Source organism: Neohortaea acidophila, assembly GCF_010093505.1.
Source record: "Neohortaea acidophila strain CBS 113389 unplaced genomic scaffold BDY17scaffold_11, whole genome shotgun sequence".
Classification (NCBI taxonomy): domain Eukaryota; kingdom Fungi; phylum Ascomycota; class Dothideomycetes; order Mycosphaerellales; family Teratosphaeriaceae; genus Neohortaea; species Neohortaea acidophila.
The window spans coordinates 368,605-386,296 of NW_022985520.1; the positions used below are offsets into that span (position 1 = coordinate 368,605).

General features: G+C 56.8%; 6 protein-coding genes across 6 annotated transcripts; 4 read left to right on the plus strand and 2 right to left on the minus strand.

Moving 5' to 3' along the window:
• Positions 1-51: 51 nt before the first annotated feature.
• Positions 52-4,135, minus strand: BDY17DRAFT_39853 (P-loop containing nucleoside triphosphate hydrolase protein). Its single transcript, XM_033738343.1, has 3 exons — positions 3,936-4,135; positions 955-2,614; positions 52-899 (listed from the first exon to the last, which is right to left on the minus strand). Exons 1-3 carry the CDS (start codon positions 4,002-4,004, stop codon positions 325-327), a joined length of 2,304 nt encoding a protein of 767 aa, XP_033586068.1. The 5' UTR covers positions 4,005-4,135; the 3' UTR covers positions 52-324.
• Positions 4,136-4,151: 16 nt separating this feature from the next.
• Positions 4,152-5,299, minus strand: BDY17DRAFT_304008 (uncharacterized protein). Its single transcript, XM_033734672.1, has 2 exons — positions 5,008-5,299; positions 4,152-4,958 (listed from the first exon to the last, which is right to left on the minus strand). The coding sequence occupies exons 1-2, from the start codon at positions 5,210-5,212 to the stop codon at positions 4,237-4,239; spliced, it is 927 nt and encodes a 308-aa protein (XP_033586069.1). The 5' UTR covers positions 5,213-5,299; the 3' UTR covers positions 4,152-4,236.
• A 31-nt stretch (positions 5,300-5,330) lies between these two features.
• On the plus strand, positions 5,331-6,590 carry BDY17DRAFT_304009 (thiamine pyrophosphokinase). Its single transcript, XM_033734673.1, has one exon. It carries the CDS (start codon positions 5,468-5,470, stop codon positions 6,275-6,277), a length of 810 nt encoding a protein of 269 aa, XP_033586070.1. The 5' UTR covers positions 5,331-5,467; the 3' UTR covers positions 6,278-6,590.
• Positions 6,591-7,116: 526 nt separating this feature from the next.
• BDY17DRAFT_256910 (armadillo-type protein) lies at positions 7,117-9,995 on the plus strand (the record flags this gene model as incomplete). The annotated part of the gene is made up of 2 exons (XM_033731640.1): positions 7,117-7,218; positions 7,275-9,995. 2 exons carry the CDS (start codon positions 7,117-7,119, stop codon positions 9,993-9,995), a joined length of 2,823 nt encoding a protein of 940 aa, XP_033586071.1.
• Positions 9,996-11,908: 1,913 nt separating this feature from the next.
• Positions 11,909-14,583, plus strand: BDY17DRAFT_256837 (ketopantoate reductase PanE/ApbA C terminal-domain-containing protein; the record flags this gene model as incomplete). The annotated part of the gene is made up of 5 exons (XM_033731635.1): positions 11,909-11,945; positions 12,065-12,185; positions 12,241-12,281; positions 12,347-12,779; positions 12,837-14,583. The coding sequence occupies 5 exons, from the start codon at positions 11,909-11,911 to the stop codon at positions 14,581-14,583; spliced, it is 2,379 nt and encodes a 792-aa protein (XP_033586072.1).
• A 771-nt stretch (positions 14,584-15,354) lies between these two features.
• On the plus strand, positions 15,355-16,699 carry BDY17DRAFT_304018 (histidine phosphatase superfamily). The gene is made up of 2 exons (XM_033734674.1): positions 15,355-16,075; positions 16,130-16,699. Exons 1-2 carry the CDS (start codon positions 15,624-15,626, stop codon positions 16,467-16,469), a joined length of 792 nt encoding a protein of 263 aa, XP_033586073.1. The 5' UTR covers positions 15,355-15,623; the 3' UTR covers positions 16,470-16,699.
• The last annotated feature ends 993 nt before the right edge of the window (positions 16,700-17,692 follow it).

Below are 17,692 nucleotides of genomic sequence, written 5' to 3' on the forward strand. Positions count from 1 at the left end.
GTTACGGAAAGGTGTCGAAAAAGTTGAGGGTTTGTAGTAATAACTTAAGGGTCGAGCTGGGCTGGGGCTGGCAACGCCCGTGCTGCAATCTGCACGGCGACTTCACCAACATCACGTGAAGACGGGCTCACCTCAGCCTTGCGATTTGGCACTTCCTTCACATTACAGGACAGGAAGTGCAACGTGAGGGAAGAGTTTCTGTTGTATCCCATAATATGTTTCGTTACTTCCTCCCAGTGTTTCCCCCAGGGATTGCATGCCCAATCTTGCTCTCATGTTCTCGTGTCGTAATCATTATCGTTCGTGGCAAAAGAACGTCACACGTTAAGTATAACTCCGCATGGCATCAATGTACCCCGTCCCACCCCTCAAATCGTGACCGAACGACTCGGCGACTTCAATCACCCGCTTGATGTGCTCCATCGTCAACTTTTCCTTCTCGTTCAGAGCGAGAGCCTGGGCGGTGCGGACCAAGTTTTTGATCTGCCTGCCGTTCAGCTGGTTCCGCGAAAGGATGTCGAGCTCGGAGTCGCTGAAAGCCACGGCATCGAGCCCTTCCATGTCCTTGACCTTGTCGAGGAACATTTTCCACACGGCCTTGCGCGCCTTTTGATTCAGCTCGTTGTACCGCAGGGCGATGTGAATGCGAGACTGGAAGGCATCGTCGAAGGTCTCGACGCGGTTGGTGGTGAGGAAGAGGATGCCCTGGAAGTACTCGAGCAAACGCAGGAAGATGGAGACAAGGGCATTGCGGTGGATGTCGTGCACTTCTCGCTTCTCCAGGAAGACATCGGCTTCGTCCAGCAGCAAGACGGCGCCCCAGGAGTGCGCAATGTCGAGGATCTTCTGCAGCTCGAATTCCAGCTTGGACGAATCCGTGCCCAGTTCGCCAGCGGATACTAAACCAGAATCAGTACTTGCTTGCCACACCAACAACATGATGGAAAAACTCACCCATGTAAAGCGGACACTTCAAAAGCTCCGCAATGCCTTCCGCCGTCAACGTCTTGCCCGTTCCGGGCGGGCCATGCAGCACCGCAACCAGTCCCTTCCCCTTTCCTTGCACGACATCGTCAATCGTCTTCGCGCCATGGAACTTATGACTCTCGACCTGCGCCTTGACGATGGACTTTTGATTGGGCGGCAGGACCAGTGACTCGAACGCGTCCTCGTTGTACACAATGTCCCGCACGCCGGAGATGGAGAATTCCAACCACAGCTTCTCCGAAAAGGCAAACCCCAGCATGACAGGAGACGTGAGCAAGAGCTCCTCCTCGGTAAAGATTTTGCGTCGGCCGTCAGGCGTTTCGCTCACTTTCTCGACTCGCTGAGACTGTACAGGGTTGCCGTCATCATCAACCTCGACACGAACACCGACGGTCCGCCCTTTGTCGTCCTTGGTCCACTTGTACTTGTATTTGGGGCTGCGATCCTCACCCGTGGAAAGCTCATGATCAGCACCACCGGCGACGTCGTCGTCAGAATCTCCTCCACATGAGCATCCGCCGTCTGAATCGTCATCCGAGAGGCTGAAGAGGTCGGCGTCCTCCTTGGGCTTGATCCATGAGATTGGGTAGTTGGGATTGACTCTTCGGAAGGTGGCAGGGTCGAGCATGATACGGCTGTTGATGTTGATCTTCAACACCTGTTTCTTCTTCTTCATGAATGCCAGGCCTTTGTGGAACTTGTAATGCATGCCTTCCAGGTTGAGGAACTTTTCCGACCGCTCGAGAATCTGCTGCTTCACCTTCTCCGGATCCTGGTGGTATTGTAGAGGGTAGGTCGAGAGTGTGGTTATCTTGCGTGGACCTTTGAAACCCTCCACATCACTCTCAAAGTCGCCAAACCCGAAAGACTTGCCATCGTACTCAAGGTATCTTCCTTCGATGCAGTACCATTCCCCACGAGTCAAGGAAGCGCACTTGTTTGCGTATTCCACTTTGAAGCAGCGAGGCTCGCTCCAGATGCCGTAGCAAGAAGTGACGGCGATCTCGTTGGGTTTGAACAGGGCCCACAACAGATCGAAGGTGATGTTGCCGGCCTCCAACAGAGGGTAGAGAGTTTTCTTGGTGTCCTCGTAATCCACGTCGAGATATTGGACAAGAACTTTGACGATTTTTCGCTGCTGTTCGAGCTTCTTGATGACCTTTTTCTTCTTCTCGGCTTTGATCTTGGCTTTGAGTGTTGTTTTGTAGTAGGTGCGCAGCTCCTCGAGGTACAGGAAGAGCAGGTTTGGGTCGAGCGTGGGCTCTGCAACCTCCAACGCCACACTTTTGCAGTCCTTCATCACGTCCACCAGGGCCGCACGGAGCAACTTCGACTTGATGTCCACGACGGTGTCACGGTACTTGTTTTCCCAGTCGAAAGTCCGGCGAACCAGGAAAGCAAACTCAGCAAACTCCGAGTCATCCTCTTCCGCGCTTTCTTTGAGCTTGTAGTTGTGGATGGTGGAATCCCAGAGCTGGTCCACACGTTTGTAGACTGCCGGCTCTGCCACAGGCTTGCTTGCCATCGCTTTGATGCTCTTGAGCGATTTGGAGTTGAGTTTCGGCGCTGGCTTGAGACCACTCAGGGAATTGAAAGGGTCTCTGATGTAGCTCGACTTGCCAGCCATCTGCAGTTGCAACTCAGTTATTCTCTGTTGCAGCGCGCTCAAGTCCTCGGCGGACGTCTCTCCAGACACCACGTCCGTCCCAGAATCGCCGGAGAGCTTTTTCGGCTTGCGTGACTTCTTGTTCTTTGCTTGCCTGGCGCGTTTGCTCTTCTTCGACTTTCGACTCTTGACATCTTCCTCGGACGAGCTTGAATCTGTCGAGTCCTCGCTCGCCTCACTGTCCGACGAATCTGACTCGCTGTCACCGAGGACCTTTTTGCTCTTCTGGTGACGCTTCTTCTTCTTCTTGCTCTTCACTTGCTTGGCTTTCTTTTTAGAGCAATTGTCTGAGGTCTCGCTGGAAGACTCGTCGCTCGAATCTGCGGTTGAGCTGCTGTTGACGTCGGAGTCGTCTTTCGAAGCTCGCTTTTTGGAAGGCTTCCGAGCATGTTTGCGCTTCTTGTGTGCAGCCTTTGTGCACTTGCTCTTCTTGTTCACGGGTTTAGTGACCACGGTCGCGTTCTTGCCGTCATCTTCTGGTGCCGTGTCTGGTTTCGCCGTTACCGGCGTTGCTTGCTCCTGTCGGTCACTTGGCACGGCTGTCTGGTCCTTCTCCGTGTCGTCCATGGTCTGATCGGTATGCAGTTGTCGGGGAGCGGTGAAAAGTGCGCCTCTTGGAGGACTGCCGACAGCCGAGGAGGCAGGAGTGACGATGGATGACGGGGTGGTCGAGGGCAGAGTGTGCGTGAGGGACGCAGTGGTTTTGTTTGACCCGGACTCTAGGCTCATAGTTTACGGTAGGATCAGCCCGACCAGGGATGGAATGGATGTGTAGATGAGGAGGAGGAGGAGGAGGATGTGCTGGTGCCGGGCAGTAACGTTGCGAAGACTGGGCCGGCGGGTGTAGCGGTGTGTTGTTGGGAGGCGTTTGTGTGCGTGTGTAACTTGGAGTGGCAGCTGCAGCTCAAGCTTTCTATATCTCTCCCAGGCGTAGAGTCACCGGCGAGGGCTGAGTATCTGGCTGCCTGCCAGCAATGGTTCGCAGTGGCGAAGGTCACGATCTAGTGTGGCCAGCGGTGGCCGGAACTGGCGTCGTCGTTGCCTACCATCCACTCGCTCGGCAGGAGGAGTGCGTTGGTTGGTCGGGGGTGGTGGAGGGTCTTGTGCTGCCCTTCGGACGGCACCAACACGGACGCTGTGCCTGGAGTCTGTCTCACCGCGTGGTGACGAGATTCGTGCATAGCCAATCGGTGAGTCAGACGTGCCGCCACGAGCACCAATCACAGCGGTTGTGTTGCGTACGAGACGATGCAGAAGCGAAGAAAGATGGCACCTCACTTACCGCATTGTTAGCCCCTTGGCTTGCTCGTTCACCATCCGTGTCAAGCTTGGGGGTGGGGGGAGCATGCATATACAGACGGGGTATGTCTCCTCGGCGGCGGCGAACGAGCCGAAGATGAGGGACAGAGGTTGGAGCTCGGGCGGCCGATGCGAAAGTCGTGGGATGTCAGCCGCGGAGCGTTCGGGGAGAACGAAAAAGGTATAGATGTAGAAGCGCGTGAGGGATATACATGTTTGGTGAGTGGCAATGTTCTATCTATTCTACATCAGATTGTACAAGGGGTTCGGCGTCGGCCATTGCATCAGCCCGCGTTGGGCTTCTCGCCTCTGGCATCATGCCATGGTTCGGTCGTATCGCCGCTCCCTGGAGCCCGTTTCGCTGCCTTCTGCTCCTGCTGCAATTCGTCTCTCGACACCTGCACAGGGTCCTCGTTTTGAGATGCCGAAGTCTGGGCTGCTTCGGCCGTCTGTGTCCTGCTCTCAGCCACCCCGGAACTCTCCTTTGCCACTGCATGTACCGCCGCCGGCTCCGCAGCACCAGCTTGTCCCTCCTGCGACTCTATTGGCGACGCAGCATCCTCATCGTCCTCCAACTCAGAGCCGTAAACATCCGGGTGTTGTCTGAAGCAATCCTGCATCGTCTTGAAGTGTTCAATGCAGTCCACCCCCTTCGGCTCCTCCTTCGAGAAGACAAAACAGCTAAATGCCGCGCGGAACTGCTCCCCGCAAGGACCATGCGCCATCCCACCGAGACACGGGCAGTCCCAGTTGATTTCGCCAGTCTCCTCGTTGAATGCCCCTTGTTCTCCAGCTTCTTCCTCCAGAGCTTCTGGCGATCCAGGCGCCACCTGTTCTGCGTCAGGCTTTGTCGCCGTCGCCGTCCCCGTTGCTGGTGTCGATGACGCATCCGTGGCTTTTGTTTGGGCTTGCGATCTTGCTTGCGCTCTTCTCTGCTCCGAGATGGATGCAACGGTCGGGTAGGCGTCTGCTTCTCGTGGCGTCTCCGGAGGAATGTGCATTACATCTAGTATCGTCAGATCTCGCGCGATGGTTGTACGGCCCATGTCACGTACGTGCTGGCTCTTCCGCAAACACCGTCGCAGTGTTATAGTAATACACTGCCGCCCCCGCCAATCCCCATCGCGCCGCCGAACTCTTCCAACTCCTGGATTTGTGATGTGGCGGCGCGGTACTGAGGAAGCGTCGCGCCGCTCGCGCTCCTGGGGCCGCTCGGGCCGGTGAGGATGCTAGTGTCGCCCGAAATGCCGGTCTGAACATTGCGGCGAACAATTCGATGGGCGGTGAGGCGAAGGCTGAGAGACGTTGACGAGTCGTAGAGGCTTAGAAATCTTTCTTGGGAAGTTCATGTAAGTGCAGAGTGGTATTTGTGGTGCACCGTACACCTACGCAGCTTAGTTATTAGGGCTTCGGCAGCAGAGCCGACGCCGCCCGCATCGAGGTCGCAGACTTGCAGCCACACGAGCACCTTTGAGATTCTTCGCACACGATCAATCTGACTCCAGTCGCCGCGGGATGTCAGAGAGCATCCCTACTCATGAGGCAAGATACGAACTGTGGCCGACCCAATTTCTGACGCCTCAATCCGAACACGACACCGGACATAGCAACGAATCCGTTGCACTGATAGTCTTGAACTCGCCTATTTCCGACTACGACTACTTTAGCCGGCTGTACCACAATGCCTCTTACTGTCTTTGTGCGGACGGAGGAGCCAACAGACTGTACGATCTGTTGAGGAAACAATATCGAGAATGGGACTGGACGGATGCCCTCCGAAGCGCCCTGCCGAACAGTGTCCATGGAGACCTGGACTCACTCAACGACACTGTTCGCCAGCGTTATGAACAGATTGGCGTCGAAATCACCAAAGACCCTGATCAGTATAGCACCGATTTCGGCAAGGGAGTCAAGAAGATCAAGGACGAAGTGCCCCATCTCCGAGACATCCTCGTGCTGGGGAGCGTTGGTGGGCGCGTCGACCAGGGCATCGGGCTCTTAGGCGAATTCTACCGCGAGCAGAAGTATCGCAATCCGGACGTGCGCTTCTGGCTGTTCTCGGAGTCTGGCATCAGCACTCTTCTGCAGCCCGGAACGACAGTACTCCACACTCCGCTGGGCAAAGGGCTGATCACGAGGAACATCGGCATCTTGCCCTTGTATGGCCGCGCGGTGATCAGCACGCAGGGCTTGGAGTGGGATGTTCAGGACTGGTCGACGGAGATGGGTGGGCAGATGAGCACGAGCAATCATATCACTGCGGACGTCATCACCATCACCACGGATCATGACGTGCTGTTCACTGTGGAAAGAGCGACGGAGTGAGATTGGTGCTGCGGTTGGCAGTCGAGATGAGGTAGACTGGGCAGTGCCGTTGAGCATCTCGCAGAGACAGAGGTATGCGATTGGGGTTAGGTAGAAGGTGTGAAGGAGAGGCAGTCATCAGCGAGACGCTTGGTCCTTGCGGAAAGTCCTTGTCTTAGCCCTGTCATTATATCGCAATTATCGGATGAGAGCACGACCAAGAATCGGTGTAACATGGCAAAGGCAGCGCACGCGTTGAAGGTACGTATAGGCGTAGGTCAAAGTTCTGGTTGGCTGCGACCCGAGGCACCACCAGACGTCACCGCATTGAGCCAAAGTGTGTGCAAGAAAAATTGAAAGCTTGCCCTCACAGCCACGTGCCATCCCTTCTGCCACAACATCGTCCATTCCCTGCTCGGCTCGCACCCACACCTCCACCATCACCACACCCGCGTTTGACGCCTGTTCGATCCCCCCGACCCATCGCGCACCGCCCTGCCGCTCATCCCTTCTGGTGCAGACTGCCGGCAGTTTGACTCCAATGCTCACACCTTCCTGCGCGCACAACCATGGGACCATGCTAAGCACCGAGAGCGAGACCAAGAGGCTGGAGGGGTGGATTCTCTGAGACATCTGCGTGCAAGGGCGTGCTCATCATACGGTCAGTCACCTGTCGGACGTCCATCAAGGGCGTCACTGGGAATACGGTCTTCGAGCGGACAATTGACACCAGACGGCCACGCTCAGACACCTCCCCCGCCCTCTTTCCGGCCTGCAAACATCACCCGTGCCCTCCCACACCCTCCTCTCCTTCACCATCTTCACCTTACACCCACCGAAAGCTCCCGTAGCATCATACGATGGGGTGGCAACCGCAGCCTGAGCCGCTAGGCCAGCTCACCCTGTACCTTCGAGACTCTTTTAGTGGACACGATGCGGCCGCACAGAAGAATGCGGAGCAGGTGCGTAGATGCCGTCTCCCCTGCCCGACCTGTCTTTCTCGCTAACCAAAGGCCAGATGTTGAAACAAGCAAAGGAGTCTCCCGACATCATCAACTATCTGACTTTCATCTGCGTCACATCGGCAAACCCCACCGAATACACCAAAGAGATATGGCATGCCGCGCGATCGGCTGGTGCGCTCCTACTCAAGAACAGCGTGAAGACGTCGTACAAGTCAATATCAGAGGACAACCAGTCGTACATGAAATTACACCTTCCGGCAGGCTTGCAGGATCCCAATGCACAGATCCGGAACTTTGTGGGCAATGCCGTCACCGAGATCGTGCGGCAAGGAGGTGTCGTGGGCTGGCCCGACATCATCCCGAGTCTGGTCTCCGTTCTGGAGAGCGCACAGGCATCGGCAGATGCTCAGGACGGCGCCATGAGTACTCTCTTCAAGATCTGCGAGGACAACAAAGCCAAACTCGACGAAGAGCAGCATAACTCCCCACGGCCCCTCGCCTTTCTGTTGCCCAAGCTATTGCAATTCACCACCAGTCCCGATGCGAAAATCCGCTGGAGGGCCCTTTCCGCGGTCAACGTCTTTCTCACGGACCCCGCGGCGCTCACCGCGAAGGAGCATATCGATGAGATCTTGCCACGCATCATCCACCTGGTTGCCGACAGCAGTGAGGATGTGCGCAGGTTCGTCTGCCGCTCGTTCGCACTCATTGCCGATGCCATGCCAAACGTCCTCATCCCACACGTCCAAGGCATTGTCGACTACACTCTCTCCCAACAGACGGAAATTCAGAATCAAGAACTCGCACTCGATGCGGCAGAGTTCTTCTTCGAGGCCAGCAGCGCACCTGCCCTCCGGGATGCGCTTGGTCCATATCTTGACCGAATCGTACCCGTCTTGTTGGACAGCATGATCTACAGCGAGGACGATCAGCTGCGGTTAGAGGGCGACGAGGACGACGCTGATACCGAAGACAAAGAAGAAGAAATTCGGCCACAGTTTGCAACTGCAAAATCTGCAAGGAGTGGTGTCCCGGACGCACCCTCCACGTCAGCCAACGGTCGCGACAAACCATCAATCAACGGCTATGCGTACGAAGATGACGGCGAGCTCAGCGATGGCGAGATTGAAGAGGACGAGGACTTTGACATCGACCCGGAAGACGAGTGGAACCTGCGCAAGTGCTCCGCGGCGGCACTCGACAGTCTAGCCTTGCACTTCGGAGCGCCAGTGTTTGGCGTCACCATTCCGTGGCTCATGAACAATCTCCAGCACAAGGACTGGCAGAATCGCGAGGCCGCGGTGCTGGCACTGGGTGCAATTGGCCCAGGGTGCATGGACGAGATTAAACCTCACCTGCCGCAGTTGATACCGTACATGACGACACTGTTGGATGACCAGCAGCCTGTCGTGCGTCAAATCACCTGCTGGGCGCTGAGCCGATTTGCTGGCTGGGCATCTCAATTGGAGCCCGCTCCCAAACAGCAGCTGTTCGAGCCAATGATGGACGGCATCTTACAGCGGATGCTGGACCACAACAAGAAGGTGCAAGAGTCGGCAGCATCGGCTTTTGCGACGCTGGAAGAAGCGGCTAAGACGGAGCTCGCGCCTTACTGCCAAATCATCCTCCAGCAGTTTGTGAAGTGCTTCGGCCGGTACAAGGACAAGAACACGTACCTGCTCTACGACTGCGTGCAGACCCTCGCTGAGCATGCAGGGCCGACGCTCGCGCAGCCGGAGCTGGTCAATCTCCTCATGCCGGCATTGATTGCCAGGTGGCAGAAAGTGCCCGATGGATCACGAGAGATGTTCCCGTTGCTGGAATGTCTTGCCTTTGTGGCAACTGCATTGGGCGCGGAGTTTGCTCCCTTCGCCGAGCCCATCTTCCTGCGTTGCATCAAGATCATCCAACAAAACCTGGAAGAAAGCGCCAATGCAGACAGCGAGTGGCTGGATCAGCCGGACAAGGATTTTCTGGTGACCAGCCTCGACCTTGTCAGCAGCATGATTCAAGTATTGAGCGAGCAGCAGAGCACCGCGCTGGCGAACTCGGCCAAGCCGAACGTGTTTGAGCTCGTGGCGTACTGCATGAAGGACGTCAACAATGATGTCAAGCAGTCCGCCTACGCTCTGCTGGGCGACTGTGCAATCTACCTATTCCCCCTCCTACAGCCATACCTTCCGACGATCCTGGAACTCCTCATCAACCAACTCGACCTCGATCAAGCAAATGACGACCCCGAAACGGCCTTCCGAGTCATTAATAATGCTTGCTGGTCCTGCGGCGAAATCGCCATGCGACAAGGCCCAGGCATGTCTCCGTATATCGACCGACTACTGCAGAAGCTGGCCATCATCATGTTCAATGACACCGTGCCGGAATCGCTGAACGAGAACTCTGCGATTGCGTTGGGCCGGTTGGGCATAGGATGCCATCAGCAGCTGGCGCCGCACCTGCAGAACTTTGCCCTGCCTTTCCTCAAGTCGATGCAAAAGGTCGGGTGGACGGACGAGAAGGGGCATGCATACAAGGGGTTTGGCCAGGTGGTGCTTGACAACCCGCAAGCGCTGGAGAACGGACTGTTGGACTTTTTCATGGAGATGGCCAACGCACCCGGCATCTTCCTGACGGGCATGCAAGACGAAGGGCCGCTGAAGGTGTTTGAGAAGGTGCTCGTGGAGTACAAACGGCTGATTGGCGGCAATTTCGACGACTTCCTACACCATCTCCCGGCGCCGCAGGAGCAAGCGCTGAGGCAGCTCTACGTCTTTTGATCGAGGAGGCGATGTCTTCGAGAGCTGGATTGCCATCCTACTGCCGTGTTGTTGTTATTACTGAGCTCCATCAGTGCGACGTAGATAGAACAGCGTTGATTTTTGTAGTGAACATAGCATCTGCTCGCAATAGGCGGCAGCACCCTGGGCGGCGGTCTTTATTGTTGCCATAACTCTGGCCTGTGTGATTTTGATACTGGCTAACGCGGCAATGTGACCGCGGGATGGACGACAAGGAAGAAGATGAGCTGCGCTGGATGACGCGGACGCATCCCCATGTTTGGGGCGGCGAGTGAGAAGGGAGGAGTCGCCGCGCTTTGGATGTAGATGAGACAGACGAGGCAGGGAATGTCCATCTTCATTTCGTGCCACGTGGTCCATCTTCTGATGATAGCCTGGTGAAGGCCGTGACAGTGTCATAATCTATTATTACACTGGCTGTGTTCGGGACTGATGCCTGCAGCTCGCTCTTCGGACTCCGTAACAGACGAATGACAAACGTGCGATTCGAGCAGCGATGTCAGGACGGGAACGACAGCAGGTCATGGAGATTGTCGACGGTCTGATATCGAGCAGCTATAGTAATAATGCGGATGTATATAACCTCATCTGTGATTGATATCGGACCAGTAGTAAGGCAGATATGGTCGATGGAGATTAGGCTCACTAGTGCAACGGCTAATGTGTGGCGGATGGCGGCGGAAGAGGAACCGTTCCCGCTGCTCTCAACTGTTTCACATCGACCGGGGTTGATCTCAAGGAAGGGCCAAAACACTCCGACGCGCCGGAGCGTGTGATGAAGGGCAAAGAAACACGGTGGTGTATGAATTCTAATAATTCATGGGCGCTGGTATGCGTTTTCACGCTTGGCTTTGATGAGATCTGGATCTGAGATTTCGTTGAAGATTGGATTCTCCAGGCCGTACGAATGACTCGTCGCATCCGTCAGCATCGTCCGCGAGCCCGAGTTGTGAAGACAGGGCATGCTTGCATAAGGTAAGGTAGACTTGGTAGCTCGACGAGATTTTTTGTCCTTGGCGCACTAACTCCCGACCAAACAATTGCAGAAGGGTGTGGCTACAAGGGCCAGGGCTCTGGCATTGGCGATGGTGATGGCAGACTCGGGCGCGTAGATGGCAGCATGCTTCACCCTGTGGCATGCATGCAGTCATCTCGCCGGAGCTCGCACTGCCGCACCATGCATCATCCTAGTCTTCTTGTAGTCTGTGCAGCAGATGCACATGGTTGATGTGCAGGTTGAGAACCCGTTTTTAGCCCAATTCCTGACCCACTTTCCGCTTTCGGCGACGAGGCAAATTGAACGGTCGGGAAAGCGCGACACACCAGCCACGGCGGGCTCGCCCACGCCCGGACAACGTGAATGAATGCCATTGTGCATGCTGGCAACGTCGACGCACCACCGCACCACGCCCCCCTCGCGACTCTGCGCATTCCCGCCAGCTGCGACCCGTCCGCGCCAGCACCGCCTCCGCCGCCGTCTCTTCGCTCTTTCCTCCGCGACTAGCTCTCCAAAAGTGGGACTTGCACGGGCAGGAGACTTCCAGGGCCGCGCACGCCAACGACTTTGACTACCTCGATTCTCACCTGCAGGCGTCTCCGTCTCACACACCCTCCCACACACACCTCCCACCTCTCGTCTCTTCACCACACCACCCCTCCTCCCGCCGCCTCACACTCGCTTCTCCTCCGCCTTCTTGCTTCTGCTGCGGCGCATTCTCCATCACGTTCGTTTCGCCCGTGCACCCACGCCGACGCGGGTCTTGCTTTGCCCGTGTTACTTTTTCCTCCGCCCGCGCCACGCTTTTCGTCCACGCCAACACGCCCACCACTGATTTGCATCACATCTCCTCCCTTTCCCATCACCAGGGACCATCCCTGCCCTCATTGCCATCATGGCACCCTCCACGCCGCGCTTGCGCATCCTCTCCGGTGAGTCTCCGTCCCGTCGACACCCCATCTCTCCCCGAAACATCCTCCCGCACCCTCACACCCATCAAACACCATCTCCACGCGTCACCATCGCCAAGCTGACCCCGTCTGTCTTCTAGTGGGCGGCAATTCCGTCTCTGCCTTCCTCTCCTGGCGTCTGTCCGCCACAAACGCCTGCGATGTCACGCTGGTGTGGAAGAGCGGCTTCGACTCGGTCGCACAATACGGCATCTCCTTTCGGTGCGTGACGGTCTGATTACCTCGACAACCTTCACTCCCGTTGACACGCGTATAGATCGAGCAAGTTTGGAAATGAGCGATTCAAACCCAGACAAGGTAAGATACTCTCGACCGAGACAATGCCACCATTGCCCCTCCCCCTGCTGACACCTCCTTCACAGTCGTCAAGACCCCCGAAGAAGCGGCCGGCGCCTCGCGAGCTTCCTTCGACTACGTCGTCCTCTGCGTCAAGGCCTTGCCCGACGTCTACGACCTAGCCTCCGTCATTGAGTCGGTCGTCGCGCCCCAACACACCTGCATCCTCGTCAATACCTCACACACCCTTGGCATCGAATCCTACCTCGAACAACGCTTCCCCACAAACGTCGTCCTCTCCTTGGTATGCGGCGCGGAGATTGCACAACTGGGTCCCGCCGAGTTCGAACACAAAGGAGGCACCGAGCTGTGGGTGGGTGCGGCGAACAAGAATCCCTCCATCCCCGCATCAATACAGAAGGATATGGCAGAGGCTCTTTCCATGACCCTCAAGTCAGGGCAAGTCGACTGCGAGGTCTCCTCCAACATTCGGCAACAGCAGTACGAAAGGACGATGGGGTGAGCAGATGCAATGTCCCGCCTCCTCACTGCCGCAAAGCTAATCAAAACACGCAGGAACATTGCTTTCCACCCCGCCAGCGTCGTGTTTGAGACACCATCACATGCCGAGCTGCTCGAGAAGACGGGCGTGCGTGCGCTTATTAGCGGCGTGATTGACGAGCTGCTCGCCATCGCCCAAGCCCAGGGGTGCCAATTCAATCCCGGCTATCGAGAAGAGGTCATGGAGCAGATGATCCTTCCCTCCGAAAGCACAAGCACCATGTATCAAGACTTCTTGGCTCGCCGGCCGATGGAGGTGGAGACCTATCTGGGCTCCCCCATGAAGCTCGCGCAGGAAGTTGGCGTGCCGGTACCCCGAATCGAAACACTCTACGCGCTCTTGCACAACGTCAACACCATCAACCAGACACGACCTCCTCCTTCCCCCGTCGCCGTCGCCACCGCCGTCCCACCACCGATGCCACGGATGTCCTCGGCACCAAGTGGTCCGGCTCAGATGCCGCCGTCTATGCGCGGTTCAATGCCCGGTCCTGGACCAATGGGCCGCGGCCCCATGGGTAACGGGATGCCACCACGAAACCGTGCGGCTTCAGCCGTCGGCGGGCCCATGCCTCCGGGTATGCGAAGGGGTCCGCCTCCGATGAATGGATACCCACCGCGTGGGATGAATGGCAACGGCTATGGCCCTCGTGGCCCGCCTCCTCGCCGCTCGGAATTGGAAGAGACTGGGCTGGAGGAATTCAGTCATGTGATGCTCTACGATGACATGGTGGACGATGGCGGATACGACATGTCAAACGGTGCGGGTGGCGATATTCACCTGCGCGAGCGGGAGTTTGCCCTTCGTCAGAAAGAGCTTGCACTGCGAGAGCGAGAATTCCGGATGAGGCAGGGGCAAGGGCGCATGGCTCCCGCCGCATACGACGACGATGACGACGAGGATGGCGCCGACTTCTTCGACCCCATGGCGGCGCCGAGCATGGCTGGCGTGGATGCCGATCAGATCGATATGATGAGCGTCACTTCTAGGAGAACGCGCAAGGCTCCCAGCGCCGGTCAATTGCGCGCGAACCCGGAGATGATGGGCATGGGTGGCCAGATGCGCAACAGCCGCAATCCACCGAGACGTCCAGGCTTCCCCAAGAACCGAACGAGCACCACTCTCATGAACGAGATGCCACACTTTCGCGAGGAATTGATGAACAATCCCTTGATGGGCTACAGCTCTGACCGCTACGGCAATGTGGACCGACACAACATGGGCATCGAGTCGCGGACCAACTCTCTCACGGCTGAGCGGCTCCATGAACTCCAGCAAGGAGCTGGTCATGGTCCTGGTCCGAACGGGTTTGGCGCTCCCTTTCCGGGACCGGGCAGCAGACGTGGCAGCCACTCACCAGCGAATCTCTTGAACGGGACGAATGGTTCGATCACACCGCGTCCCAATCTTCGCCCCTCACCCCCCAGCGGCTCTTACAACAATGGCCGCCCAAGCCCTCCCGGCCTGCGCCAACCCATTCCGCGGTACCCGACCGGAGGACCAGTGAATGGAGTCATGCCGCATCAGCAGCTGGAGCAGCAGAGTAATGGGGTGAGCAATGTTTATCCCGCGCCCCCGCCAAAAGCGGCGCCGTCTTCTTCGGCGCAGCTTCAGCCTCAAGTACGCAGTCTGACAGGTTCTGCGAGCGCTAGCGCGGGCAGTGGTGATAGTTATCGCTCCTCGGCACCCTTGGACTCGGATCCCTCCGCGCATAGCTCCTCGAGCAGCCTTGGCCCCCGCCATGTGATCGGCGTTCGATAAGCGAGCGCACAAACCGTGCGAGCGTCTGGCATTGAGCCCTTTCGCCATCCGTGATGCGGGCGCAGACGCTGCTCAACGCCCACCGATTGGCTTCGCTTGGTGGACTCGGTCCACGACCGGCTCATCCAGCATCATCTAACGAATGTATCTCACGAGATCAGGCTCAGTCATACCCGATTGGCTGCTTCCCAGGGGTATTGTTGCCTTGAAGAAGCAACACACATTTCGCCATACACGACTTCACTACCACCACCATTCTCTTCGGCCGTGCACGGCCGGCATCGACGACCAACTCTACGTCCCTTCTTCATTGCGTCCGGCGTTCAGAAGGGAAACCTGGGAGAGTAACGTATATAAGCATCGAGGTCTTACGGAAGACACGGGAGGAGGAAGGCAGGGAAGCACTCTTAATACATGCACTTGATCCGGCGTCTGCTCGAGTACCTTTTCCTCACACAGGTCCTACCATCCCGCTTTCCTCGGGATGCAGCGGCAGCTTCTGGATTGACGGATCCATTGCACGGAATGCGGAGGATTGCGGAGATATTGAAATGGTTGCATACAACGGTGCTGTGCTCTCTTTGCCTTCGTCTTTGACACCCAAAAGCAAGCAGAGCAAAGGCAGCAGAAAGAGACGGCTCCCCTCGTTCTCTTCATAATGCAGGATTGTTTTATTAGAGAATCCTAATCTTTTCCTCTTCGCGTCGTCTCGTCGAATATGTGGTGTTTGTTGTCAGTGTGCCGGCGCCGGCTTTGTCATTGCCTTCTTGCCGCACGTTTAGTCTATTAGCACACATTGTCATCCAACACTTGGGCGTCAACGCGTGATCTCGCGTCTCCGGAACGTCCGGAAGATGTTGGATCGGGCTAGACACGTGGGAAACAGGTAGGTCGAGGTGGAGGCAGAGACGAAGGGAAAGAGTGGATCCTCCGCCTCGTGTGCGGCGGAAGAGTGATATCATCCTCCTTCTCCAACCTGCCCTGCACTTCCCACTTCGCTCTCCTCATAGCGCACCTCGAGCAAAGAAGCGGCCGACACCATGACGACCCCGCGCGTCTTCATCATCCGCCACGGCGAAACGGAATGGTCGCTCAACGGCCGCCACACCGGCACCTCCGACATCCCGCTCACGGCCAATGGCGAGAAGCGCGTCCGCGCCACAGGCAAGGCGCTCGTCGGGCCCGACCGCCTCATTGTCCCCTCCAACCTCGCGCACATTTACGTTTCGCCACGCAAGCGTGCCCAGCGCACTCTCGAGCTGCTCGGCCTGGCATGCCATGAGGAGATGCCGTGGGCGCCGCATGGGGAGATGGCGGAGGGGAATGTGGCGTGCGCGGAGGGCGCGCGGGCGAAGATTGAGGTGACGGCGCAGATTTCCGAATGGGATTATGGGGAGTATGAGGGGATTACGAGCCAGGAGATTCGGAAGAGGAGGGAGGAGAGTGGGGAGGGATCGTGGGATATCTGGAGGGATGGATGTCCCGGGGGAGAGTATGTGCTTCCACTTCGATGATTACGAGGTGGAACTGATTGTGTGCTGTGCAGATCACCAGAGCAAATCACAGCGCGACTCGACGATCTGATCAAGAGCCTGCGCGAACGATATCACGCTGATGCCATTGGCAAGCCGAAGGGTACGGTTAAGAAGCCCTACGACGTACTCATTGTCGCTCACGGCCATATCTTGCGAGCATTTGCCGGACGATGGATTGGCAAGAACATTGCGGACAACCCCAGTCTACTGCTGGACGCTGGGGGAGTAGGCACTTTGAGCTACGAGCATCACAGTTTAGATGAGCCGGCAATCTTGCTAGGCGGTGCATTTATGAGCGATGTAGTGGATCATGCCGTCGAGGATGCTACAAAGGAGAAGCATTCGAGTTGATCTGCACGGGGCCTAGAATATGGATGGTCGTTTACGGCTGCTACGCAAGTTTGACAGTACAGGACTGACGAAAGAACGAAACATGTCGATGGCATAGGGGTGTTGCCAGTCCCAACGAATCGTTGTCTTTTGACGATGTCACACTTGAGCGACGCCAGAGTGGCTACATGAGATCTATCTAGAAGCAGAGCGATTGCCGCAACATCTTCTACATCCCTCGAATACTTCGCGTAGAGCATGATGATGATATGTGTGCCTCGGCGGTGTGGTGAAGAGAATGGGAAGGCTGACCAGTCCGCTTTCGGCGAGGTGTCGCACCGCGCTCTCCACATCTGGAGATCCTCTCGACTTCACCCCTTGGCCGTGACAACTTCAAACCATTTACTTGCCAATACCTCACCATGATTGTGTTGCGCCCGGTCGATGCTGCAACATTCTGGCCTCGCCCTCACGGTTCCAACTTGGCGATGCTTTGGCTCTTAAGAACTCCCAAGGTCAATGCCATGTCTCCTCGTCTGGTAGATGCACACGTATCGCATGTGAATGCAGCTGGAGGGGACGATAGCACGACAGCAACGTTCAAGCTGGACGCAGGCCGCCTACTCATTCAAGAGCAACAGAGCACGTGATTGTCGTCTGTCTTTTCACTATCACTCAAGACTCACTGCTGCGTTTGCTCTGAACTGAGCTTCGTTTGCTCAGTGAAGGCGTTCTCGTCACAAATCTCATCCCCCACGCATGTGCAACTCAGGGAGCAAGTGAGCTTTGCTCACAGCGTTTCTCCTCCTCCTCTTCTTCTTTCTTCTTGCCAACTCTCTTCACCACCCCTCCTCTTCCCTCTTTCCTCTTCATCGAACCTTGCAGCCTTTCACAACGCTTTCTCCCTCCACACCGCAAATCAGAGACGGTGTCCTCTTCTTTGCATTCCCCTACTGCTTCCTACTTTGAGAAGGCAGACCGCACTGTGGAGAGAGAGAGAGCGAGAGAAAACTCAGCTCTTCATCGGCTAGCATGGCTCACAATCGCACTTTCGCCCGTCGCCAGGATGACATCGCTGCTATGATGGAAGACATTACCTTCGAAGAGGACGAACAGGGCATCCCAGTATTCGAAATTCCCGATGATGACGAAGACAACGACGCAGACTGCTTTCGCGAGCTCTCCGACCACGAGCGCTCCGCCTTTGTTGCTCGCTTCGAGCGCTCTACCACCTCACCATCCTG